This window comes from Tachysurus vachellii, chromosome 4, assembly GCF_030014155.1.
Source record: "Tachysurus vachellii isolate PV-2020 chromosome 4, HZAU_Pvac_v1, whole genome shotgun sequence".
NCBI classification, from domain to species: domain Eukaryota; kingdom Metazoa; phylum Chordata; class Actinopteri; order Siluriformes; family Bagridae; genus Tachysurus; species Tachysurus vachellii.
This window is the reverse complement of record NC_083463.1, coordinates 22,260,793-22,288,503: the sequence shown is the minus strand read 5'-3', so window position 1 is coordinate 22,288,503 and position 27,711 is coordinate 22,260,793. Positions and strand designations below refer to the sequence as shown.

At 40.0% G+C, this 27,711-nt stretch overlaps 1 protein-coding gene across 1 annotated transcript; it reads right to left on the bottom strand.

Annotated features, from left to right (window-relative positions):
- Window positions 1-878: 878 nt before the first annotated feature.
- gxylt2 (glucoside xylosyltransferase 2) lies at window positions 879-27,711 on the bottom strand. Its single transcript, XM_060868373.1, has 7 exons — window positions 27,310-27,711; window positions 14,364-14,559; window positions 10,400-10,531; window positions 10,064-10,315; window positions 8,554-8,677; window positions 5,375-5,547; window positions 879-4,593 (listed from the first exon to the last, which is right to left on the bottom strand). Exons 1-7 carry the CDS (start codon window positions 27,567-27,569, stop codon window positions 4,405-4,407), a joined length of 1,326 nt encoding a protein of 441 aa, XP_060724356.1. The 5' UTR covers window positions 27,570-27,711; the 3' UTR covers window positions 879-4,404.

Here is a 27,711-nt window from a genome sequence, read left to right as displayed (position 1 = left end):
TGCGAGCTGTGACTGAAGGGGAGATCAGATCTTTATTCAGGGATATTGCAGGATCATGATCTGGGGATGAATCGGATTGCACTTCAACTGATGAGCCGTCATCCACGATGATATATCTGCCAGACATGCTGAGATCCGAACAGAAGCAGTGGTATCTGAGGGTGGGAAAGAGAAGATAAGTTGTGTATCATCTGAATAGCAGTGGAAAGAGAACCCGTGTGAGGAAATAATTTCACCAAGAGAGTGAGTATACAGGGAGAAAAGGAGAGGACCAAGTACTGACCCCTGTGGACCCCAGTGGAGAGTCTGCGTTCTCTATGTATAGCTGCTATATAAGACAAGCGATAAGAGGAACCATCCATATAACGGATATGATTCTTTTTATATACTGTTTATCCTACACGAGGAATCTGGAGTCTAACCCAGGGGACTCTGGGCACAAGGCAGGAGACACCAGGGACGGGGTGTCAAGCCATCTCAGGACACAATCGCATAACCATGCACACACTACAGATACTTTAGACATGCCAATCAACATGTCTGTAGACATAAAGGAAAATGGTGTACCTGGAGGAAACCCCTAAATCTATGAATACCAAACATGCTAAACGCTAAACTTAAGTTAATTAACTTAAGATAAGCAATTGTAGAAGTTCAGAAACTAGTTCTTTGTTTGATCAGCTCAACCTTGTGTTTTGGCAGCTAGTCAGACCAAGCTAGAATTTCCTGCAATGATGTGCTACAATCAAAACCTTACATGAAAAGCCATGGCTTACTACTAATTAATAAAACTAATAAAACTAATAAACTGAATAGAAGATGAGAAAAATCTTGTGCATTTTTATTTACAATATTACATTTCTGACATGCATGGACAACGCTGATTTCAAAAAAGAAAAAAAAAATACAAACAAAAAATTCTTTTTTTAATGTTTTCAGATTGTTCAATTCATCAGCAGTGGGATGATGCTGGAAACCAGTCCCAGATGAGAAAAATCACACTGTGCTGATGGTCATATTGTGACATATTATTTACAATACTTTATTTCTTCAGGCTTTCAAATAAAAAAAATGTATAAGCAATTAATCATCAATATAAAGGATTGAAATACAAGCAAGCAAATATCACAAGATATTTAGCAGGAAGGTATTATAGAGACTTGTCATTTCTGTAGTCTTGGAGGTTATCTGGGTTATTTAATCTGGTCAGTGTCTGTGTCCCTGGGAAAATGTACTGTTTGGTGTATTTTTTATTTTATGTGAAATGTACGCTTCCAAACAAAGTATTACTACTTAAAGGAAAATTCTTCCTGTAAAGACACTTACCAAGCATTTTATAGGTTAACATATTGTTAACCTATTCGTTCATACAGTTATCTAATTTAAGCCAATTGTGTGGCAGCAGTGCAAAGTATAAAATCATGCAGATTCAGGTAACAGCTTCAGGTAATGTTCACATCCACCATCAGCATGAAGAAACAATGTCAGTAAGGTTGACTGTGGCATGATTGTTAGTACCAGAAACTGATGATCTGGAATTTTTAGCAGTCATTAGATGTTAACACAGAATGGTGTGGAAAAACAATAAAACATCAAGTGAGTGATGGTTCTCTTGGTGAAAACACCTTGTTCATGAGAGAGCTCAGAGTAAAATGGCCAGGTTGGTTTAAGCCAACAAAGAAGGATACAGAAACTGAAATAATCACTCTTTATAATCGTGGTTAAAAAAAAAAGGCACCACAGTACACACAAACCAAGAAACCGTAAGGTGGATGAGCTACAACAGCTTAGGATCACATTAGGTTTCACAACTATCAGCCAAAAACAGAAAGCTGAGACTACAATAGACACAGAATAATTGTAGTCCTTTCCCCCCAGACTTCAAATGTGCAGTTCGTGTTAGCCTTATGTGCTTGGCTGGCAGGAATGAAACCTGATGTGGCGTTCTGCTGTTGTATCTGTATGACTATATACATTGTGCTGCTGTCACATGATTGGTTGATTAGAGCACATGAATGATGTGTTCAGTACATTAAACATTGTTCCTTCATTTACATTATTCCTGGGTGAAGCCTGCTAGAACAGTTAAAACTGTGTTAAACAGGAAAAAAATAAAGATTGTGGTGATATTAAATGGAAGTGATGGCTCTTTAGGTAGAGAGTAATTCGAAGATAATTCCCAATGTGTTGAACTTTTCAACTATGAGCTCCTTCCTAGGTTGTGGAATGATGTAGTCACAACAAAATGGTGGAGAACTGCATCAGAAGTCAACGATCACTTCTTACCTTAGAATTATGCAGAAATACCCAATTTCCCCACAGGGATTAATACAGTATTCAGACTCTGAATACATTTGCTTGTTAAACTGACAATAAACACTGATGATGCAGTTTGCTGTTCTGAGGAGGAAAATATGTAGGTCAATCATACATCATAGTTTGATGGCTAGCTTGTTGCTGAAAAAAGATGAACAAGGAAGCGTCCATGTTTTTTTCTGTTTTTGTATGTGTGAAAGGTGCGAAGGTTCATGATGGCATCATTACAAGGAATGTCAAATGTACAAGAAAGGGGTAAATGTACACGAGGGATGCACAGATCCTACTGTACCACTAACAACGGGTAGTCAAAATGGCATTGAGGGTAATGTAGGAAATCTTGATAAAAAGAAATAAAGAAAAGAAAAGAACAAAGAAATTAAAAGAAAGAAAGAAAAATAAGCTTAATTCAGAATTTCATTACCAAAAAAAGGCTGGATGGCACCGAAGATCACGTTATTTATTAATTATTATTAATAATAATCAATACTTACTCATAATATGGATGGTTTATTTTACCTTTGAAAATTTCCTCCAAAATGCATCTACTAAGCTCACAAGCATTAACAACTTAGCATCACAACCTCATGTTATTGTATGTATTTTGAATGAGTAATGTAATGTTCTCCATAAAATTGCTGTAAATACGAAATCATTATTTACTCAGCGGCTTGTGCCTGCTAATTTATGTTCCTTGCCTGATGTGGTGGCAGGATTTTTGAAATGCTCAATAGGATATTGGCTTGAAGATGCACACCCCATACACAATGATGTGGTGTATTATGTATGCAACACACTTCAAGGAAATGATGATTAATGATCAGAGTGTGGTTGCAGAACATCGCACAACCTTGAAAGGAGCACGGAGCGGAAAAACAAGTTTCAGTTCTTTATCTCTTTTTGCCACAAGATGGAAATAATAGCACAAATCTTGGAATATTGCTGCTGCATTAGCAGTATATTAGTTTCCAAAAGCAATTTCATGGTCATATTTTACGGCTTGTAGAAGCCTAGGAGAGGTCAAATCTGTGTCGTATCCAATTTTAAAAACATGCATTTCACACCAAAAAACTCTCTACAAACAAAATCATGCAGGGTCTTTTTTTTTTTTAAACCAGACAATATTGTATTTTAGTGGTTTATATCATAACATAATACTGCTATGTCAAGAAAATGGAAATGTACCTCATTATGATCACAAGAATTTATGCAAATTTCACATTATTTATGGCTTATGACCTGGGCAGGGCTTTGTTGTAGACTGGGTGGATACGTAAACCTTGCTTTTAGTTCCAAAGAGACAAAACTGGTAAACAGCAAACGCAATCTGCCTACTGAAATGAATAAAAGTGGCCCATTATCAAGCAATAAAGTCACTCAGTTCTACGACGCTGCCCCAGGCAACACTGACTGGCATTTACTTTCTTCTAAAGCATTATCTATGAATAGGAACACTGCACATTCAAAGTGCTACACCACCATGGTCATGTCTGCTCCCGACCCACAGAATGCTCCCTGCATTGCTTTTTTTAATATGTCTGTCTGCCGAGTGTGTGCTCAGCAGTTCTCTTAATATTGTTTTCAATAAGAGTCAAATGAACAATATAGCATGTGCAATTTGTCACTCTGTTATGCTGTGTAAGAGAAAAACGATACTATTTTACCATCATCTCCATCACTTCCTATCATACCAACTTCTCTAAAAAAAAAAAATAATAAAATAAAATAAAAAATCTGGTTAAAATTCATTCAACATATACCCAATACCTTTCTTGGTATTAACCTCATGGACTGTTTTCCCCCACTGCTCTTATAATTAAATGGTTCAGTTCTTTGGAGAGCAACCCCCTCATCAAGCTGCCATTTCTTCTATAATAACCACAGCTTAAAACAAAGTCTATCCAAGAAGTTCTGCTTCATCCTTTCCAGACAGAGTACACTGGTCCAGAAAACACACAGCGTTCTTGGTATTGCACATGTTCCATTAAAAAAAAAAAAAAAAAAAACAAAAAAAAAAAAACACACCACCGGTTTTGGAGAATCAGCCTTTCTCCTTGTCATTTAATAAACGGCAGCATCTTCTGCAGTTCAGCGACGCTGTCTGCGTAGCGGCCGACCGTGCCGGACCACTTTTTGCTCGAATGCGGCCTTCATGGTCTTTTCGATCTGCTTCATAAACACCTGAGGAACTCTGCCACATAGTGTGTTAACCGTGTCCAAGAATTTGGTCTGGAGAGGAGAAAACAAGGACTGGAAAAGGTTTTCTCCAACGGGATACTGAAAAAGAAAAAAATTCATACATGATCACTGCAGGGAATAAGAACGGAGGTTAACAGTAATGAACAGGTCACAAGTCATAATGCTCGTCTTATACAAAAAACAGAACAGCCACATACCCTCGGCTGGTCATTATATTAGAAATACCAGCAAATTAACCAGTCCTAACCTGTGGCAGCAGTACAATACATAAACTCATCAGGTCAAGCTCTTCAGTTAACGTTCACATTAAATGTCAGCATGGGAATTCTGGACTTTGACTGTGGTGTGGTTGTTGGTGCCAGGCAGGCTGGTTTAAGAGGATATCCTTGGATTTCCATGCACAAAAGAACAATACAAAAAAAACAACCAAAAAAAAAAAAAAAAAACATTTAGTCTGTGAGTGGAAACAAATTGCTGATGTGACGGGACAGAAAAATGACCAGACTTAATTGATCTGATAGAAAGTCTACATTAAATATCAGTGCCACTGTTTACAACCATGGTGAAGACAACCATAGTTGGTCAGAGTCACCAATGTTAGATTCTGCGGTTTTATGCGAACATATGATTTGAAGCTCTTGACCTGAATCTGCATGATTTTAGGCACTGTGCTGCTCCTACAGGACTGGTTGATGCTTTGCTCACTTCACACCTGACTGAGCTGATCAAGTAATTATTGAGCTCATCAGGAATTCAATTAATTGCACTGGCACCAGGGGAAGATGAACTACTGCATAGACCTGAAATAGATGCCTGTATACTTCTTTTTAATACAAGCACGTGTAAAGAGATGACTCACATTTCGTATAGAATCATACACCACTTTAAATGCTGGCTGCTTGTCGTCATGGTAAACGCCACGGTTGCCATGGAGAATAGACACACCCTCCTCCTCTGCCCCCTTGCAGTTGCTGCCATACATGCAGTGATCAGGTCTGTAGTTCCATTGACACGGAAATGTATACAAGCATTCTGTAAAGGCACACATTGCATATTTTACCCTTGAAACAAAAGAGGTCATGATAATATATGCAATTTTACATCAATGACAAGAATGACTTAAATTGCTGTCTGCCATATGAGGTGTGATGAATCAACAATAAGTTACTAGCTTTAAGTGTGTTGTTAACTGGTGAGCAGGTAAGTCAGGAATTACCACAACGCTCCTTCTGTTGTTAAAGCCAAACATTGTACTTGAGTATCTGTACTAGTACTGGGATGATACTGATCAGGTACTAGTTCAATAATAGTTAATAGTTCAATACAATACTCTTCAACCTGTGTGAATTATAATCATAAAGATTTCATAAACAATAATACAAACAGTTCAATTTATAAACACAAATGCAATTGCTTATGGGATTTAATAAATTCAGCAGCCAAAAAGACACATTATACACACACACACGCCTAGAGATACGAGTGCTTTGACAAACAAATTTTTGAGATCCGAGCCGCCGCCAGCGGAAAAAAAGATCCCCAATAACCACGTGCGCTCTGTTTTCCCCACCTCAGCTTCCCGCGTCTCACTCGGTTAGTGTTTGTGTAGCACTTGTTTTCTTTGTTAACACTTGTGTAAAGCTGTGCTCGTATTTTGTGCTTTATCGCATTTAAAACCATGGGTCCTAAGAAAGTGAGAGTAAAGGACAGTGCTGTGAAAAAGATGATGATGTCTATTGAATTAAAACGGGAAATCATAGAAAAACATGACCACGGTATGCGAGTGAAAGACTTGGCGGTGCAGTACGACCGGAATACATCAACAATATGTGCGATTCTGAAGCGGAAGGACTCAATTATGGGTATAACGCCAGCCAAGGGCATTACAATAATTTCAAAGCTCCGGAGCTCCAAACGTGAAAAGATGGAGAAATTGCTGATGGTGTGATTGACTGAGAAGCAGCTTGCAGGAGATACCGTGATGGAGGGTACCATCTGCGAGAAGACACGAACAAGTTATGCAGATTTGGTTCAGCAGAACCCAGGCACTTCCGCGGACGAGGCATCGGAATACTCATGTAAAGCCAGTCGGGGCTGGTTTGAGAATTTTAAAAAAAGAACTGGCATTCACTCCGTCGTCAGTCATGGTGAGGCAGCAAGTTCGGATGTGAAGGCAGCTGAGGACTATGTCCAAACTTTTTACGAAGTGGTTGAAGCCGAAGGATACATCCCCCAGCAAGTCTTTAATTGTGACTAGACAGGGCTTTTCTGGAAGAAAATGCAGAGTAGGACTTATATAATGGCAGAGGAGAAGATGATGCCAGGCCACAAACACATGAAGGATAGACTGACACTCGCGCCAATGCGAGTGGCGACTGCAAGATCAAGCCGCTGCTCGTATACCATTCGGAGAACCCCAGAGCCTTTAAATCACATAAGATTTTAAAAGAAAAACTACAGGTTATGTGGAGGGCAAACCCAAAGGTGTGGGTCACTAGGCAGTTCTTTGTGGATTGGTTGAACCTGGTTTTTGGCCCTGCCGTTAAGAAGTATCTCCTGGAAAATAACCTGCCTTTACAAGCCCTTCTTGTTTTCGATAACGCAGCTGCTCAACCAACAAACCTCGAAGACAACATTCTTGATGAGTTCAAGTTTGTGAGGGTACTCTACATACCACCCAACACCACCGCTATCCTGCAGCCCATGGACCAGCAGGTGATATCGAATTTCAAGAAGCTCTATACCAAGCACCTGTTCTGCCGCTGCTTTGAGGTTACGGAGAGCACAAACCTCAACCTTCGAGAGTTCTGGAAGGACCACTTCAACATTGCGATATGCCTCAAAATTATTGATATGGCATGGCAGGGTGTTACCAAGAGGACCTTGACCTCTGCTTGGAAGAAGCTGTTGCCTGAGGCAGTGAATGAGAAGGACTTCGAAGGGTTTGAACCAGAACCTGAAGTGCCAGTGGAGGAGGAGATTGTGTCCCTTGGAAATACCATGGGCCTGGAGGTGGATGAGGGTGATGTGCTAGAGCTCATCGAGGAGCACTCCCAGGAACTGACGACGGAGGAGTTACAGGAGCTACAGGTGCAACAGCATACGGAGGCTTTGCAGGAAATTGGATCCGAGGAGGAGCGAGAGGTGGAGGAGGTTATTTCTACAAGCGAGATAAAGGAAATGCTGGGAATCTGGGAGAGACTCTCAATTTATTGAAAAGAAACACCCAGAAAAATTCATTCATTCATCTTCTACCGCTTATCCGAACTACCTCGGGTCACGGGGAGTCGGTGTGAGGCAAACGTGCTAACCACTAAGCCACCGTGCCCCCCTATATATATATATATATATATATATATATATATATATATATATATATAAAAAATCTCACACACACACACACACACACATATATATATATATATATATCTTCCCCAGCGTAAAACTCTAGGCTCTCTGACTTTAATGAGCTTGTTTCACACGTTCCTTTCACACGTCTGAATGGCTGTTTTTGGCGCTGCTATTTTTGGCTATGTTCCATCTCGCTGACAGACAAACACAAGCAGTGCCAAGTCTGTCTCTCTGCCACGAGTACTTAATCCCTACACCTTGTTTGGAGTTTGTCACAGTTACTTCAGTCGTCAAGTGTTTACCTACTCGCACGCAGAGTCCTGAACAAACTGCTGCGCAACTTGTTAAAAGGTTCAAATCGGGGTGGGGGTGGGGGTTGGGGGGGTTGGGGGGTACAAGAGTACTTTTTAGAGTACAAGACAAGCACCTGCATATGTTTTGGGTAAATTAGTGACTGTGAAAAGATGACCTATGAGAGTCATATTTTAACTTGACTGTCACCTTCCAATTGGACTTATTCTCAACTTGAAACCCTAATCAACCTACAACTGAGCTGAGCAGTGAGCTGAGCTTTAGCTAAAAACCTTATCTGAAGCCACAGCTACTCAATGTTACAGTATACACAAATATACACAAGTCTACATTAAAATAATAATAAAAAAAACAAACAAACAAAAAAAAATGTACCTGGATTGTAGTGGAAAATAATGTTGAGGAGGTCCTGATCCCCCCATGTGATGTGGTTCTTGTATTTCTGGTAGAGTGGATGGAGCAGGTCCTCCCATGACAGGCCACTAGTGATCATGCTGTTCTGTAATATCAAGAGTGGCAGGTTATTTTCCTCAGCATTGAGTCTGAGAGCGTACTTTCAGACATCTGCCAATACAGAATTTTCCATTCATAGCTCCTGTGGACTCAGGTTTGAAATGGACAAACCTGACTGGATTTCAGAAGGATGGTAATATCGAAGCAGCCGCTTTCACATGAATTTCCACGCATGTTAACTAGCAGCTGCTCTCAAAGTCTCTCAATGATGATTCTGTGTGAATTGGTTCATGAGAACTGCAATGCCATGGACAAGTAAGGAGTAAAGCCTTAGCCAGATGTCAAAGAACCTATATTTTATGTGTGCAACATGTTAAACATAGTTGAAGATGGTGGCAGGTTGTAACAATAGACATTTCACCCCAGGATGAAGGCGCAAAAAAAAAAAAAAAAAAAAAAAAAAAAAATTTGCCTCAAGAAAATTCCTGCAGACCTTTGCTCAAGAGCCAATTCTAATCTATTTTGCAGATAAATGCAGTACCTAATCCTGTAATAGGGCCATTTTTCATCAGATATATGAGACTGACCAGCTATTCCTTTCAAACACTATTTAAAAGCTCAACTTCCACCTTCAAACACTTGCTAAAAAAAGAATAGAATAACACCTCTGGAATTTTCCAGTGCTTTTTGGAGGAACTGGTGCATTTATAAAAACACACAAATGGGTACAAAGCTGTGGAATCTCTGAGATATTGCCTCGCTCTGCACTATTTCCAGCAAATTATTTTCTCTGGCTACCAAAGAGCTATTTGCCCATCTTTGATCTTAGAAACTTGGTCCCGTTAGCAGTCTGAAAAGGCACATAAATTAGATTAATGTAGGTTACAGCGAGGAGGGAAAAAAAATTTCATTGGTAAGTTTTAATACTTTACATTTATCTTGTCTCTGAGATTCTACTCCTCTGAAGAGGGCTGTAAAGTTCAGGGAACGGAGAGAGATAAAAAAATAATGATCATGTAACATTTCATCCCAAGAAATGAGAGGTCATTAATGGTGGAGGACTCTAAAATGATGGTTATGCCTACAACAACACATCATAGTTTTATGGAATGAAGAGATGAAAGAGAAGTACCAGATCTCCTTAATGGTGGAGGTGCTGTGTTGTAAATGGGGAATTAGACGGTGTGTCTTTTGTCTTTTTCTATGCCAGGACTAAACATAACTAATTTCTAGCACTCCCATTTAAAGTTTATAATGCTTCCAGCAGCATAGCCGAGACCCATTTGAATTTATTTCACGCGTCTTTGCAAAGCTCAAATAAGATCAAGTATATAAAGAAGCAAAATCATCCAACCAACTGAAAGCAAATTAAATAATTTGTTTATCGTTAGAGCAATAATAAGAATCCCTTTGGAAACTCATTACTTCTTACCTTAAACAGAGTGCTGCGAATGCGTGTGAGGTTCATCAGCATGACACCGGAGTTGACTCCAGTTACGCCGTAGAACGGGTGGCGTGCAAAACGACTGTACCAGCCGATTTTAGGAATCTCGTGCTCAGGGGCCATGGCCGCCAACTGAGTGCTGTTGAAGGCCTTTAGGAATTTCCAGATATCATCCATTGGTCGGAGAAACAGGACATCTGTGTCCACGTATAGCAAGGAGTCCACGTCTTTCAGGATGACCTGAGGTTTGAACGAGAAACGTTATTAAAGTCTTTTCACATAGGGTAAGAAACAGATAAGGAAAAACAGAAAGAACATCCTTACTGGAAGGAAGAGTCTCTGGGCAGCACATGGCTTGAAGAGTTTCTTCCATTCCTCAGCGTTCCCCACGGAAAAGGTGATAGGATAAAGAGCATACTGGAGCTTGGAAGAGAGTGGCTGCGGCCAGCGGCTTAGCTGAGAGATAAAAGGAAATCTGTCAGTTCAACAAGTCACCTGAAACAATCAATCAGCTTTCACTCCTTTAGACCAATAAGGACATACTGAACAACCATTTTTCCTACTACAGGATTAAACATATTCTGTGTAGTATCAGTACTTGGGTAAAATATGCTGAAATTCGCACTATACAGCAGGCCAAATGTTATGCCATGTGAATCCCAACCAGTTTTCTGGAAAGACTGAGCTTTGCCGTCCCAGCTCTTAAAACAGTAGTCAGGAACACTAAATGCTTACTTGATCAAATAGACATTTTTTGCATGCATAAGTATAGACAAAATATTTTTGTCTGGTTTCTCCCCAAAAGTGAAAAATGTAACAATGCATTTTCAGCTTAGAATCAACCATTTACTTACTTCATTTACAATGAACTCAATACCTTTAATAGTATAAGACACAAATCACAATGGTTTGATGATTTACTTTTATCTTCATCCACATTGCTTTCTCTAGTCTCAAGTGTCACATTTTAACTGTTCGCTGTTCTTACACAAGTACTAAAATAATTGATGATTATTTCTCTGTTCCGTTGAGTTCTGTTGACTAAAGACACAGCAACCTGACACACATTTCTGGTAACTCACAGAGAACAAAAACATGCAGAATCTTCAATATAAAATAGGAAAAATCCACAATGCCCCACTTGTGTTGATTAAATAATTGTGTTGCAATTTCCTAATCACACTTACAGCTTGTTAGATTGAACTTTTTTTTTTTACATTAATGAACACATGTCTCTTAAGCGATTTCCTAGGTTTTACTGATTGTGATCCTTTCAAGTGATCATGGTTTATCTCTTCTGAACTACAAGGAACAGCTGTTTTTCTGGGAACCTTTGTAAATGGGTCATCAGATACCGTTCAAACCAGTTATCCTAATACAGTCCGATATCAAGTCATGTAATATGGAAAGAAATAGAAATCTGGAATTCTTTAAATTAGTTACAGAAAGAAAACACACTACACAGTCAAAAATATTGTATGTGGACACCTATCAGCACACCTGTGTGTGGTACTTCCAAAAAGTTACCAATCTCGAAGCAAAATATTGTCTTAAATGTCTTTCAATTTTATCCTCTACCCTAATGTTTTTGTGGAAAATCCCTACAGCCACGCTCCATCATCTAATAGAAAAACTTCCCAGAAGAATGGAGGTTATAAGAGCAAAACAGGGTTAGCATAATACAGTGCCCCTTGGAGCAGAGAGGGTTAAAAGATTGTGGCCCAAAAGTGGCAGCTTGGAGGTGCTGGGGCACCACAAACATCTGATCAACAACCCAGTCTTAATCATTTTAACTATGGTGTACATGTAGGCTATGAGAACAGTTCAGTTCAATGATATGAACCAATTCATAAAAAATCAAGCATAACCACTTAAAGTAGTAAACTACCGCTTTACATGTATTCATGTTTTTGACAGTGGTTGAAGAATTATTCTGGCTGGTTTAACTGAGCGTTTGATGTAATTGGGAAATCAACTCAACTCAACTCACGATGAACATATAAGAGCTGCAGAAACATGATTTATGCACGCATCAATTTCTTCAATTACTTCTGCACTGTAAACTATTAGACACTTACATTCCTTTAAGTAATGGACTTCTTTCCTGCAGTCTCTATTAAAACTTCTTGCTGTTTGTTTCCTGCTCCCTTCTCCAGAGCTGTTTGTTTTATCCAGAGCCTAGAACTCCAAAAGCTGCCTGTTCTGCGTGTGGCCTTGATCATTTTCTGCGTTGTTGAATGCCGGGTTCCACATTACTATGAAACAGCCAGTTCCATTGGGAGCACTCACAAAGCCAAAAGCCAGCAGTTGTGTCACTGATATGGGTGAAGAATCAAAGCACAAATTATTTAAAGGCTTCTACCACTCGCTGGAGGTTTAGGGGCAGGAGCTTCAACTGAAATTTGCAATAACAGTTCTAATAAACCTTGATTTTTCTCTGTTTAACGTCAACGTTAAGTAAACTAGCTTGTGTGACACAGCAACCCGGGCTCTTCGCTTCGGGTGCAAGCAAAGTGAACAGGAAACCATTTGTGATGTGCCTTAGATCAGAGGTGTCCAGCTTATCTGGAAAGGGCTGATGTGGGTGCAAGTTTTCATCCCAACTAAGCAGAAACCACACCCGAGTCTATAGAAAGCGAAGATCAACTGATTGAACAGGTGGAATTAGATGTGGCTCCTGCTTGATTGGAATGAAAACCTGCACATTCGCCTGCCCTTTAGGGATAAAATTAAACAATGCTGCCTTAGATAATGGTGGAAAATATAAATCTATATAGACCAAATAAAAAGTTATTGCGTGTAAGCAAATATCACACCTTAAATTGCCGTTGCACACAATGATGCTGCCTCATATCTACTTAAATCTAAAGAAGTACTTTTGAGAAGATAAAGAAACTTAAGGCAGACATTAAACTAATCCCCTTCAGAAGAGAAGTGATTTAGGCCATTAATCAATCTGTGTGACTGATCAATCACAGTCCTGAACTATTTTTAGTTCCTCTTGTTTGTCACAATCACAAATTGCTTCCTATTCACGGTTTTCACGCTACAGAGGACAAGCAATAGATGGCCAAAGGTTTGTGGACACATGACTATCACACCCAAACTTGGGCCAAATTGCTGTGACGAAATTGGAAGTATCATAACAAAGTGATCTCCATAAAGACTGGAGCAAAATACCACAAGAGTCCTGTACAGATCCCTGGTCTAAATCCCAATAAAGACCTTTGGGATGAACATGGTCTTCTAGACCTCCTCACCTGACATAAGTGCCTGAAATCACTAATGCTCTTGTAGATGAATGACCCTAAATCCCCACAGACTCCATCTAACGAAAAGACTTTGCAGAAGATATTACAAGAGCAAAGAGAACTATATCTGGAATGGGATGTTCAATAAGCACATGGCTGTGCTTTCTAGTGTAGAAGACGTGAGACTTGCTAAGAAGAGTAACCGAATTTGATACTTAGACTGCAACAACATGAGGAATTATAGGCCATTTGCAGAATGGAGCCAAGCCACACTAAGAGTTTCTATATGTTCAGTAAAAAATATATATATAAATAAATGGGGGGGCATGGTGGCTTAGTGGTTAGCACGTTCGCCTCACACCTCCAGGGTCGGGGTTCGATTCCCGCCTCCACCTTGTGTGTGTGGAGTTTGCATGTTCTCCCCGTGCCTTCGGGGGTTTCCTCCGGGTACTCCGGTTTCCTCCCCCGGTCCAAAGACATGCATGGTAGGTTGATTGGCATCTCTGGAAAATTGTCCCTAGTGTGTGGTTGCGTGAGTGAATGAGAGTGTGTGTGTGCCCTGCGATGGGTTGGCACTCCGTCCAGGGTGTATCCTGCCTTGATGCCCAATGACGCCTGAGATAGGCACAGGCTCCCCGTGACCCGAGGTAGTTCGGATAAGCGGTAGAAGATGAATGAATGAATGAATATAAATAAATATATATATATATATATATAAAAAATGTGAGAAAGTGAAATCTTGTGTGCTTTGATAATGCAAATTTCAAACAGAGTGCATCACAGTCCTGGGTCCTGATGTTCTGATAAGAGCTGAGGTCAAATTAAACATATGATTCAGTGAAAGAGAGAGAAAGCGAGAGAGAGAGTGTGAGAGAAAGAGCCTGCTTTCCCTGATAAATGCTTGAGCATTCATCTCAGAGATAGACTCTCAACCAAATGCAAGCTAAATATGAAAAACCAGACTAAAATGTCAAAAAAAAAAATAAAATTGATTTACTTGATAAGGAAAGGAAGGACACCTTTAAATGAACTCTTACCTCTTTCTCAAACTGTTTTGCAAGCTCTTCCTCTGCAAAGATGTGAAACTTGATCTTCTTGATGCTAAAGAGGAGTGCTGATTTAACCATCGTAAGAGTTTCCTCTAGTCTGTTTCCACAAGCAACCACAGCAAGGTGCATGATGTCCTCCACCCGAGGGACCTTTACCCCAGACTGCCCAGGTGCACTCTTTTGCCTGCAGGGGTTAAAACAAAAAAGGTACAAATGCATCTCAATTGCAAACCTCAAAGGCATATCCTCCCAACCCTAACCTTGCAAAAAAAAAAACACCCTACTTCATTAAAAAAAGGTAAAAAAAAAACCCCACCCCTAATAAGTACACCAACATTCAGAAACCAGGTGCGAAAAAATTGTGAATCTGTTCCAGAAGCAGCCATGCAAGCCAAATACAGTACATGACACTACCACCACCATGTTTTACATATGCGCTTGTATGTTTTAGATCATGATTAGATCATTTTATCCTTCACACTTTGGCCTATCCATCTCTTTGGTCGAGGTTCATCTTTTGTTTCTTATCTCTATTACTTTTTGTGGCTCATCTCTATATTCCAATCTGGCTTTCTGATTTTTACTGCTGATGAGAGGTTTACTTCTTTAAACAATGGATCGTGGTACCTTCAATCCCTGCTCTGTAGAGAATGATGCTGATGCCACTATTGTATTTAAATTCCTTGCTTTTTATCCGCTCACAATATTTCTGTCATCAACTGTTGTTGTTTTACTTGGCTGACCTGTTCGGTGTCTGTTTCTTAATTCACTACTGGTTTCATTCTTCTCGGATTTATTTTCTCTCTATTCAGAAACACCTGATACTTTAAATTTTCCATATTTATTATTGCTTGAAAAACATGGGATTAAAGAAATGGTACCAGGTTTCAAACTCATCACGTCTAGATGTAAATATCAGGAAAATTAAGCTAGAATTTCTGATCTAGCATTACATATTACATGTTGATTTCAAACAGTCATCCATCCTGTAATGCAATGCATACATTTAAAGCCACTTCAAGTCAAGCTGAAATCCCAGTTGAGTTCCTATTTACTTGGTATTCATTTCTAATCTCAGTGTCAATAGTTTCACCTCAGGCCCTGAACGGTCATCCAAATATAATATTCTAATTTGTATTCTTATATCTAGTTACATGCTAAGCCTCCTGGTGATCCAGCAGAAGAACCCTGCATGCTCGTAGCCATGGCATGGATCCATTCTTGGAAAGGAGCTAACCCAGCCACCGAAGAACTAACTCTCAGTGCCGGTACCCAAGGCTGGATAAAATGGAAGGGATGCATCAGGAAGGGCAATCGGGACAAAACTTGTGCCGAATCTAATATGCGGACCACGTGATCCGTTGTGGAGACCCTGAACAGGGGGCAGATAAAAGAACACCACCACTATACCTAGCTACATGCTAGTTCATGCCAGATTTCTCATAACACTTCATCTGTCTTGGTTTTCCGTTGACAACGAGTTACTTTTCTTTTGACACCTTTCAGAACTCGAGTCTGTTTTTTTTGGCTCTTCATAAGGAGTAGGGTTCTTCTGGTAATTGAACTTGCTTGTCTTGTGGATAACTATGAATAAAAAGTCTAATAGGGCATGAAATCTGCTTGTCCCTGGAACCCGGGCTAGTCATTTGTACAACCTTGATTCTTCTTGCTTCGTCGGGTCTGTATCCGAGATAAAAAGGGCTGCCTGTAGAGAATGTTGAGAGAGACTGAAACTACAGTCGAATTAAACAAACAGTCCCTCAAGGATCCACTAGGCATATAAAACATGCAGCATCACACCTATATGCCATTATTAGCACTAAAAATCATTGGCTGTTCGTCTCATCGCATGTTTCAGCTTGTTTAGCTTATTTGTGGTCTATGACATGACATCCATTAGAATTGGTAAATTCTCCAGCGCTGCAACCAGAGACCACCTTGGGGACCCTGTGCTCCATTTCTATTAGGATTTAGTTAAAAGAAAGCAAGTCATGCAGCCTGAGGAGTTTGTAGCCTTTCAGACTAAAAAGAGGAGGGGGAGCGGACACCAAAATAGACTTCCACAAAAGAAGGCCAACTTAAGAGATTCGAACGTAGACCTGATATGGGTTGGAAACGACAACGATGACAATGAAGAAGTGAACATTTGCAAATGTGAGAGTTTTTCTGTGGGCCTCCGACCCAAGTACCAATGAGAAGAATTTTTAATGCACAGAAACAACTACATTGTTAATTCGTTCAAAGATTTGTGAATTAAGTAAAATTAAAAAATAAAAAGACGAATAAACTCACTAAAAAACACCTAAACAAGCCATTAACCCCCATATTTAACCCCATAACATTGCTACTACAGCAAGTCATTCGATAGCTCCACATTTTTAGTCTTTTTAAAACACATACATTTTAATTGTTCATGTCTGTAAAAAGTATCATTGGCCAATGTGCTCGATTATTTTTTTATGTGTATTTGTGATTAATTAATTTATATGATTTTTTTAAGGGTTTTTAATATTTTTTTCCAAACAACAAAGTTACATAAACTCATTAAGTCAGTTGAATTTTATTTTTCCACATTATTAACAAAAACTGCCGTAAAGTTGAAAATCACGGAAGTTGAAATGACAAGTGGACGGATATCTGTATGAACAAAATGCGCATCCTACTTGTATTAAATATTGTGTAAGGCTCACAAATGGTCGTCAGCCCTGAGTAGCTTATAGCATACGTCATATTTATATAGCTATAATTCTGTTCCTCCATACAGTGCTTTATTTTTGCCACCCTGACTAGCAATAGAGACTGAAACCCTTTTACCTAATGATTATATTTAACATAGGTAACAGTTTCATCAGACACTTGGAAGACCGAACTAGTTGGATTGGACCGTTTTAGATTTGACTCGATCCTGGATTTCTCAGTCTTGTTGTCTTGGTAACAAATCCGAAAGCTTGTAGCTGCACGAGAGCACGCTTATCCAATGTAAACAAGATCAGATCAAATACAGAAGCATAATCTTTTACAAATTCAAACAACTAGCTTTCAGCTCAAGGTGAAATAAGTCTCAGCTATGAAGTTGTGTATATAGAAAGACATTTTGTCAGCATGCGACTACAAATAGATTGGCATTGCAATCCACACCGTTACTGTATGAGGTCTGTTTGAGATGGATTTTCTTTTCCTCTATAGGAAAAACGTCTCTTACTTGAATGAACTGTGCACACAAATTCCTTAGACAAGTAAAAAATACTTTTGATTTCTACATCATTCACATTATTTAGTCATTGACTGCCTAATAGGGCTTCAACGTTTCAATACATCAGCACTGTCCAAGTCAAACAGGAGATCTGGCCATACTAATCAAGTTCACATGTGCAATCAAAAACCGTTTCAATTACACATCAGTAAATGTAGCACAATTCGTTTTTATCTTTGACTCGTTAAGCGATGTATGATGAACAAAGCTCTGTTCATTATTGATCACACTTGTAACTTTTTTTTTTTTTTTTTTTTTTTTTTTTTTTTTTTTTACACAACCACTTTCTAGTTTGCTTTTGTATATTAAATATCGTTTTGCTGTAAGCATACATCTGAATTGATTCTCCTCAGGTTCTGCAAACATTTTGAAAATCTTTGTGTTCGAAAATTTTGCTAAAGTTGACTTGCTTGCATACGGGTGGCATGTAGTGCATGTTATCCAACTTTTGGCTTTCTAAATCGAGCTAGCATGCGAAACAGAAATGAAAAACACTAGATAGGATACACAAGGGAGCACCATATTAGCAGCCTCACATCAAAAGAGGAGACTTTGAAGAAACTCTTTTCACTATAACCTATGTACACAGTTCTACTGAAATTCCCCTTTATAGACTGACGCGAGCTTTGCCACCCTGTGTGGTGCTTCCCCATATTATTTTTTGAGCTTTTTCATTTCCTTTATTCGCCCCTTCAAATCTCACAAGTGCACGAGACAGTCACATGCATCACATGCTGCTGAGATACATTGACGATTTTTTTTTTTTCTAGTTTGTGTCCATTGTAGCCTCAGTTTCCTGTTTGTGGCTGACAGGAGTGAAACCCAATGTGGTCTTCTGCTCATCCACCTCAATTTCGGAACACACCGCATTGTGTGTTCAGAAATGCTTTTCTGCTCACCACAGTTATAAAAAAAAAGAGTGATTATATACCAGTTACTTCATCCCTCCTCTCGGCTGAACCACTAAGGCCTTTTCCATTTGACTTCTCGAATCAACAAGTTGTTTCCACCCACAGGACAAGCACTTAGTTGATGTTTTGAGTTTATTCAGAATGGTGTGGAAAAACAAAAGAGATCCTAAACATCCTCAGAGCTGAGCAGTTTCTGATATACTCAAACCAACCAACCAAGTCAGAATCAGTTTGATTGCATTTTCTCTATTCTGATGCTTGTGTTAAGCATTAGCCAAAGCTGTTGGTTTCCGCATGATTGGCTGACTGTACGGGGCTACAGATGTTCCTAATAAAATGCCTAGAAACTGTATATACTCTGAAATAGCATAGATACTAAAATGTACATGTTTAGCGTGATAATGACTAATCACTCAGTAATTTCAGAAAAGACATTTTTAACAGTCATTTTGGTCCACTCAGGGGCTGAAGCAGAATTCACAGGGAAGGACAAATCACTAGCTTAGAAGCCCAAGATGAGCAGACTAAAAAGCCAGATAAAAAACCCCAAAAAACTGTTTTTTGCAAGACAAATATTTTGCTATGCAACACACGTCGTTTTAGTTCATCCCAAAGGTGTTCAGTGGGGTAGAGGTCAGGTCTCTGTGCAAGTGACTGGAGTTCTTTCAGTCAAACCACGTCTTCATAGAACATGTGTCTGCACCGTATTAGACACTGTAAACTATGCATTATGACCTGTGTACATGGTTCAACTGAAATCCCCCCTCAACAGCTTGACTATAGCTTTGCAAAGCATGTCTTCCTGGAGCTGGCTTTGTGCGCGGGTGCATTGTCATGCTGGAACATGTTCGGGTCTCTTAGTTCTAGTGAATGGAAAGAAGTTTTTCACAGTTTTGTGACATTTTGGCATCAGTTTGGGAAAAGAACCACATATGGCTGTATTGGTCAGGTGACAACAAACCTTTGTCCATGTAGTAGGTGGTCACCTTTTTAGAATATTTTTTTCAGGTGGACTGTTTAAAAAAAAAATTCTGTAGAGCCTGAACAAAATCTTTCCAATTTTGTGTGCAATTTGCATCAGATGTTCAGCAATGATGTTCGCATGATGTTTGAGGCCAAGACTAGTTCTTGACATAAAATTGCTCTATGTCTTATCAGCAGTCCAGCTGTGATGACTATAAAGCACGAGTTGTTAAGCCCAGGTGACAAATATGATATTATTACATTACTATTAATTAAAATCATGATGCCTGTAGGTGCCATTAGGTGAACATTTAATATACTTTTTCAAAATAAACGTTTACCAATAGAATGACCCTAGTGCTACCTCTTTGTGACCTCCAGGTTAACTGTTGATATAGTAGATTTTCAAGGCATATAAACATGCTTGAATGGAGGCTTGACTATCTTGCAAGAGGAATACTCTTATACAACTGCAATGCTGTATGAGCCTTAAACTAGTTTACTTCAGTAAACAAACACGCTAGCCAAACTAAAAGATCACATCTGTATGTCTCAGGGCTGATGACTTTAGTGTTTATCAAAGCTTGTAGCTGACATTTCAACAAAATTTCTGCCTTTGTGTTGAGGGTTCAAACAGGACATACTTCATCAACAGGCGCATTACACCAAGACTGGATGAAGATGAGGGATACATAAAGAACATCTCCCGGGGTTTCAAGTCCTCATTTATTTTCCACAGACTGCATTAATGCACATAATTAGTTCCTCTTTTTTAGCTTAGTTATTTGGGCCTCTGGGTAAACAGAACAAGGCCTAGCTAATGAATTAATGATTTGTCGTCTACCCGCTGCTCCATTTTGTATCCATGAGGTGCTTTTCCTCCGCATTCAATAAAGCAATCCGTTTTTAAAGTACTGCAAGAGGCCACTGTAGATCACTGGCTGTGCCTCTGCCACACAATAACACCAACACAAGGAGTTGAAAGGGTTCTTATTCTCTGACTTAACTCGAGAGGCACAGTTTCAAGGAGACGTGATATGTGCTTAGTTTCAAGAAGCTATGTTTCGGCGCTTGCCTGGTATCGATCTACAGACTTTCACATTTCAGAGCTTGCACCTATTAAAACACATGACCTAGATAACTGGTAGAAATAATCTGTACTCTCGACTGTTCTTTTCTCAGCTCTGAGCAGCACAGAACGCTCGCAGACACAGAGCCAACTGTGGAACATCTGCAGCACATCTGGAAGTGTTTAACACGTCATTCAGAGGCTCTTGAAGGAATTTAAGTCGTTCTTAAAGGGTGTGTGCATACAGCAGGTAATCATCAGGTAATGCCTTGCTAGAACAGAACAGAGTAAAAATAACCACCTACTTTAACTTTCTTTAAGGCTACAAAATGTGGTGAAAGTAGCTCAAATTCTGGTGTAGCCTGGAGAAGGTCAAATAAAGCTGTATGTATTCCAACCAGAGAAAATGCTCTCTCTGAACATGGGAGTCCAGCCAGCAGTTTTCAGCAGGCTTTTTTCCACGGCAAATCGTCTTGCACAGCCAACCGAATTAACACTTTTCCTCCTGCTTGACAATCTCAGTCGTGCCTGCCAAAAGACTGGGTTTTCTTGCCATACTTGGCTGATGATCACCTGGTGACGAAAAGCATGAAAATTGGGATTTTGCTTTGCGTTAATGCAAGGGGTCGGCGTGCATGGAGTCAGAAGTCAGTGGGATGCTAAATGGTGAGCGTGGAGAAAATGTGGAGCTGTACAGACAGACAGAGACAGAGAGAGAGAGAAAGAGACAGAAAGACTTGCCAGATGCCATGAACCGGTACGTTTGCCTTGAGGGAAAGGACATAAAATCCCAGGCGATGACGAGTGCCATTTGTTTTGCAATGTGTATTCGGGGCCTGTTTACGTGTTCTGCGATGCTACACGACACTCGAAATGGTGCGGCAAACCTGATGATCCAGCTGTGTTTTACCAGTAAACTTTAATCTTATGACTGACTCATGCGTGTGCATGCAAAACAACTTAAAAGCGATGCAGAGTGCAAGCCAAGCATCCAGTTATTAAAGGATTGCTACAAAACAAGTTTTCTTGCAAATGGAAAAATACCAAGTGCTAGACAGACGATAGAGGAACAGAAAGAAGGTTGTTGCAAATGCTAGTGCTCCGAAGGGTTACTTATAACTAGCACCAAGGAAGGAAGAGAAAGCCAAACTGCACTACAGTAGATGTTTTCATGAGGTGCAATATGTTATTATAGAGTTTAATTTCACTTTGTGCTTTTGCATTTATTCCTCGACTGATACTCTAGGATTGTTTGCTGCTTGGTTTGATATCTGTTCAGAGATTTTTCCTTCAGTTTGTAAATAAGGTGCTTTTCACACAGGGTATGTTTGCTGTGGTCCAAATCAGACTGCATCAATCCGTGATTGTTCTTGCAGCTTTGGTCTGGTTTCAGACTCACTTGATTTTATTCAAACACCAGCGCATGTGTGTCCATCTTACAGCATCACAAACCCCAGCGTGGAGACCACGACACACTTTTTTTAAATATTTTTTTGGCGTTATTATACTACTAATACTGTACGTCACTTCACCTCTTCTCGGTCCTACAACATTCCCCTGTCACTCACTGTACACGTGTTGTGGAAACTAATACTAATAACTAATGTCGTCATCGCCTAAAACACAAGCGCAGGTTAAGTTACTTCCTGAACGAGTTCAGATCCGAGTACGAGTTGTGTCACAGGTCCAGTGCGACCGATCTCACACCATCTCCTACGTGCGCTTCCTGCTCCAGATCACAGCGTTCACATTTCCAACTATTCACATAAACCAGGCTCTGTTTCAGACCAATGTGTTCAGTTCTTGATAATGATTATTTAAAGGTTTTGCGTGTTGCCTCAAGGACAAACGGAGGAAAATTTCACTAAGAAGTTGTTTGTGAAACTCTGACCTTCTGTGTGCGTGATAAGACTGTTTGTGACTAGATGTTGTTATTTCTAGAGATTGTCAGTGTCAAATATTATAGAGGGTCAGAATGAGCTGGAGATGAGATGGCAAGACTCAGGCCCAATAACAGCTTAGACAGACCATCGTAAGGGTATCCTGATCCGGAGATTATCAGGCGAATGTGCTCCTTTCGTCGGTTTCTAAGTTTGAATCATGCTTATAGAGTCTCAATGTAACAAATGGTCATGTCTCTTCCTCTCTCATGCTACAGCTATATATAGCCCAAATATACTGTGAACCTTTTGACTCTTGCCCGTGCCTACCAGTGTGCTATTTTCTCAAAAACCTCCATAGCAACTGCCAAAGTGAAAGCCTCTCCTTTGTGTTCACACGCAGGCCAAAAAATCCTGCAACCTGTGCTCAGACAGCTGAAAAGGACCAAGTGTGAAACCCCCCTAATGAAGGAAACAAACAAAAAAAATACATAAATTTGTTTTTTGATAAAGAGAACAAAAAAGGCATTACAAAAACTTTGACAATCTCTGGCGAATTCTCTTCTATTGCCTCATTGGTGGCTTGCCTCATACCTCCAGGTTTGGGGTTTGATTCCTGCCTCCGTTGTATGTGTGGAGTTTGCATGTTATCCCTGTGCCTCCAGGGTTTCCTCCTGGGCACTCCGGCTTCCTCCCCAGTTCAAAAACGGGTTTTAACAGCGTTAAATGTCTGTACTGGGCGAATGCGGTTGTAAACTCAGCACAATAATTAAATCAAATTATTTTTGTTGATATTAAATAAAGTATCATCAAAAAAGTTTTCTAAAAATAAAACACCGTATTGCAGGCAGTTTATGAACACACACACACAAATTGTGACGTTTTTTGTCTTTTTTTTTTTGGCATATCACACCCCCCGACACAACACATCATTAACACATCATTAGACACCCTTGTGTGGAAGAAATGTATACAGTCGGCGTGTGTGAACCAACAGAGTGGCTTCATCGCTGTTCTGGCAGTCTCCATCCTGAACTCTAACTCAGTGTGAGGAATATCAGCCAAAAGAACAGAGCAGCCTTACCTCATGAAAGGATTAAGCAAGATCTCCAGTTTCATTTAACCTAATCCTACGGGAATGCTCGGAGCCCTTCCCTATGCTGACGCACTCTCAGTACTCAACTGATAAGAATTCAAGGCCTTCAGTAGAGTGCTCTGTTCCAGTGCAACACAAAACTCTTTCCCAGACCATGTAAAAAGAATTTGACGGTGAGGGCTTATCATTTATACCAGAGGATTTCTATTGATCTATATAATTAGACTAATGCTGAGGGCTGATGAATAAATAACACGGGATAATTAAAGCGCGACAGGAAGTTCAGACAGGAGGGGGTATGTAATAAAAAGTATGATTAAAAATGATCAAGAACGAACAAAATCGTTTGGTTAAACGCAGAATAGTAACAAAACGGCAGCGCAGTCTCGAGCTAGACTCCTTAAGAGGTTTTGATGGAAGAAATCTTTCTAGAATTTTCTTCTATAGCTGTGTTCCAAATACCACACACTGGGAATTCTTCTTTCTAGTGTATGAATTTAGAAGGGTTGTGTTGTCTCAAATGGAACACTAACCTTTTTCTAGTGACGTAATGATGTCTGCCACGTGTGCTGTGAAGCCGCCAGCTTTCGTGGAACCCGGTTTACTGTTTGGAAGATGTCTTGTCCAGCAGAGTGTTGTCAGACTCCTTAAAAATTGTTTCTAATTCTAGTTATCTAGGGACTATTCCAAAAATTTGTAAAATGTAAACCGTAAATGTAAACCATTTATACAGTTCATCCATTTAAGCACCAAATCTTCTGCACATACTTAAAAATCAGGCAGAAATGTGCACACACACCCCCTCCCCCCCAAACAATTGCTGAAGCCATCAGCTTTTGTTAGTGTCTTTTTAGCAATGCTTTTGCATCAGAGAATGTGTGAAAATTCTCAAAACGCTGGATTTCAGCAGCACTTCACACACATTCACACTTTCCACCTCTTTCTAAAACTCGACAGTAGCTCAGGGGAAACTGTGACCTACACTTGTTTGTCAGTCGCAGCCTGGTGAGGCAGGAAGTCTGTCCGAGGGAGGATGAGTGTAAAATGAAAAACAAACAAAAAAAAAATAAATAAGAATGAGCAATAATCATATCGAAATCAAATGGCGCATTTATTTTGAGCTTTTTTATTGCAAGTGGAATTTTCCAAACAGCCCTTCCTCATCCTGCCCATGTGTATACTCAAACTGACACTTCGCAGTGGTGAGGAAAAGAGTGTCTATGTGGGTGCAGCGATAGATTTGTGTTGTGAGAGTGTGAGAGTGTGAGGAAACAACGGAGAAGGTCCAAGTCCAGCTAAACAATACCCGTTTGTGATCACTGCTCTATTTGGTGAGCAAGATGTTAAGTTACACTCATCGCATCAAGGACCTGCACACGTAAATGTCTGCATCAGAGCAAAACAATACCACCGATTCATCCGCATTTCATCCAGTAACGCTCACAATCGCTCCTTTTTGTAGCGCTCTGAATGGAAGCAGTGGCTGGCTGAATGGAGAACGCCGTTCGAATCAAAACCGGTCACAAGGGAGCAGACTCGCGCAATTAGACCCAACAAGCTGATCATTGATTTTGGCTTTTCTTTGTATTGCTCGAGGGAGTCCTTCGGAAATGAGCCACTTCTTCCCAAGATGACCCCAGGTCACGCCTGATCACAATAATATTCTGATATATATGCCATTTGGTGTGGGTTATGCTTACATGAAACTTCAAGAAACATGGAGTTCTTGGGGTCAAAGCCCCTCAAGAAGAAAAAAACTGATACTGTTATGTGATTTAATATGCTATCGGATCAGTGTTTTCATTTTAATATATAAAATGAATAAAATGGTTATGCCCTTATAACTTCTTTAATAGGGATTTTTATCCTGAAAATATATAACTACAGATACAGTGTAACTAAAGTGTAAATACATGAGATCTTAAATGAAGAAAGAAAAAAAAAAAACGCACAAAAAAGAGGTACAAAAAAATGTGTCCCAGTCGAAAGTACAACAACGCAGAGAAATATGGTTTCGTATAAAGTAATATAACGTTGTGTGTGATTTTTCTGTGTTTGTGCGTTTTCTCTGGGTTTTCCCTGTACCACCTCCCAAAAAACTAACAAAAAAAAAAAGACAAAAACTACATCCTAGTAGGCGCACTGGATTTGGTCAATTGCATGTAGGTGTGATGAACTGTGTAAATGTATTCAATGGATTGGTGTCCCATCTACAGTGTGTTTCCACAGCACACCACGTGCTCCAGGGATAGGCTCCGGATCCACTGCAACCCTGATCAGGATACAGAGTTACTAAAGATGGGTGAATGTCTGAAAAAAGGTTTGTATGGATGTTTGTTTGAATGGATATTGTCTTTGCTCCTTTGTCTCTTTGGAAGGAAAGATGATTTTTGGATGTCTGTCTGTCAGAACGAATGTTTGTCTTTGCTCAATTATCTGGATAGAAAGATAAAGTTTGGATGGAAGGATGATGTTTGTCTGGATGGACATTTGTCTGTTTATTTGTCAGGACCAACGTTTGTCTGCTCGATTGTCTGTCTGGATGGAAGGATGATGTTTGGATGGATGTTTATCTTTTTGTTTGTTTGTCAGGACAAATGTTTGTCTTTGCTTGATTGTCCGGATGGAAAGATGAAGTTTGTATGGAAGGATGATGTTTGTCTGGATGGACATTTGTCTGTTTGTCAGGATGAACGTTTGTCTGCTTGATTGTCTGTCTGGATGATGTTTGGATGGATGTTTGTCTTTTTGTTTGTCAGGACAAATGTTTGTCTTTGCTCGATTGTCTGGATGGAAGGATGATGTTTGTCCGGATGGACATTTGTCTGTTCGTTTGTCAGGACGAACGTTTATCCGCCTGTTTGTCAGGACAAACATTTGTCTGCTTGATTTTCTGTCTGGATGGAAGGATGGGGTTTGTCTGGACAAACTGTTTGTTTGTCAGGACATATGTTTGTATTTGCTTGAATGTCTGGATGGAAGGACAAAGTTTGGATGGAAGGATGAGGTTTGTCTGGACAAACATTTGTCTGCTCGATTGTCTGTCTGGATGGAAGGATGTTTGGATGGATGTTTGTCAGGACGAACGTTTGTCTTTGCTTGAACGTCTGGATGTAAGGAGAAAGTTTGGATGGAAGGATGAGGTTTGTCTGGACGAACATTTGTCTGCTTGATTGTCTGTCTGGATGGAATGATGTTTGTCTGTATGTTTGTCAGGACGAATGTTAGTCTTGTTTTTTTGTTTGGACTGCTGTTTGTCTGTATACTGACATGGATACTGAAGTGAGTGGTGATTGATGCCAAATATCTTTTGTTCCACCACATTATACAACCCAAACGACACAATATCCTCACTCATCCTGTTGGATATGTAAAACACGCGTGAAGCACAAAGCCAAACCGCAAAAGCATTTGACATTCAAAACCAGCAGATTTGCATTTCTCTTTGCGCTGATTAAAACCGCTCGAGCTTTAGATCACGACTGAGAGCAGTAACGATGCTCATGGTAACCACACGAGCTTCTCACACATCTCACTGCAGCTTGGTCTAGTGGAAATGTTAACGGTATAGAAACTTAAAGCAAACCGGGACTATAGAAAGTGATGCACGATGGCAGGAGACACAGATCAGACACTGAGGATGATGCATGGACAAATAAATCTGCACGTCAATACAAGCACACTGTGTAGCATTTTTCTTTAGCATTTGTTTACATGACTAAACTATAGGAAACGTGAATGATTATACAAGTCGAGTCCTACCTAAGCTTAGAGCTGCTATTGACTCCTCTGTAACCTTCTTTCCGACTCGGACGGATCTGTTTAGGAATCTCAGGAGGCTTGAACACTTCCACAGAAACTAGTTTTCCAGACGCAGATGGAAAACTGGGAAGTTTGCGGTCTTGTTCCTGGACCGCGCTAAGCGGCGGCGGCTCGTCCGCGGCGTTTCCCCCGAAAAAGTAGAAAAGTAGGAAAACTCCGAGGGACACAGCGAGCGCCACGACTTTGCAGTGAATTCTCATGGTGGAAAAGTTCTCTGTGAGCTCGGCCACGCATTGAAACGGCGAGTTAAAGGTCCGAATGAATAACCAGAAGGTGTTTCCGAAGCGTTGCCATGCGCGTCGTGAAGAAGTCAAGGCTTCAAGCTCAGCTTTAGAGCGCGCA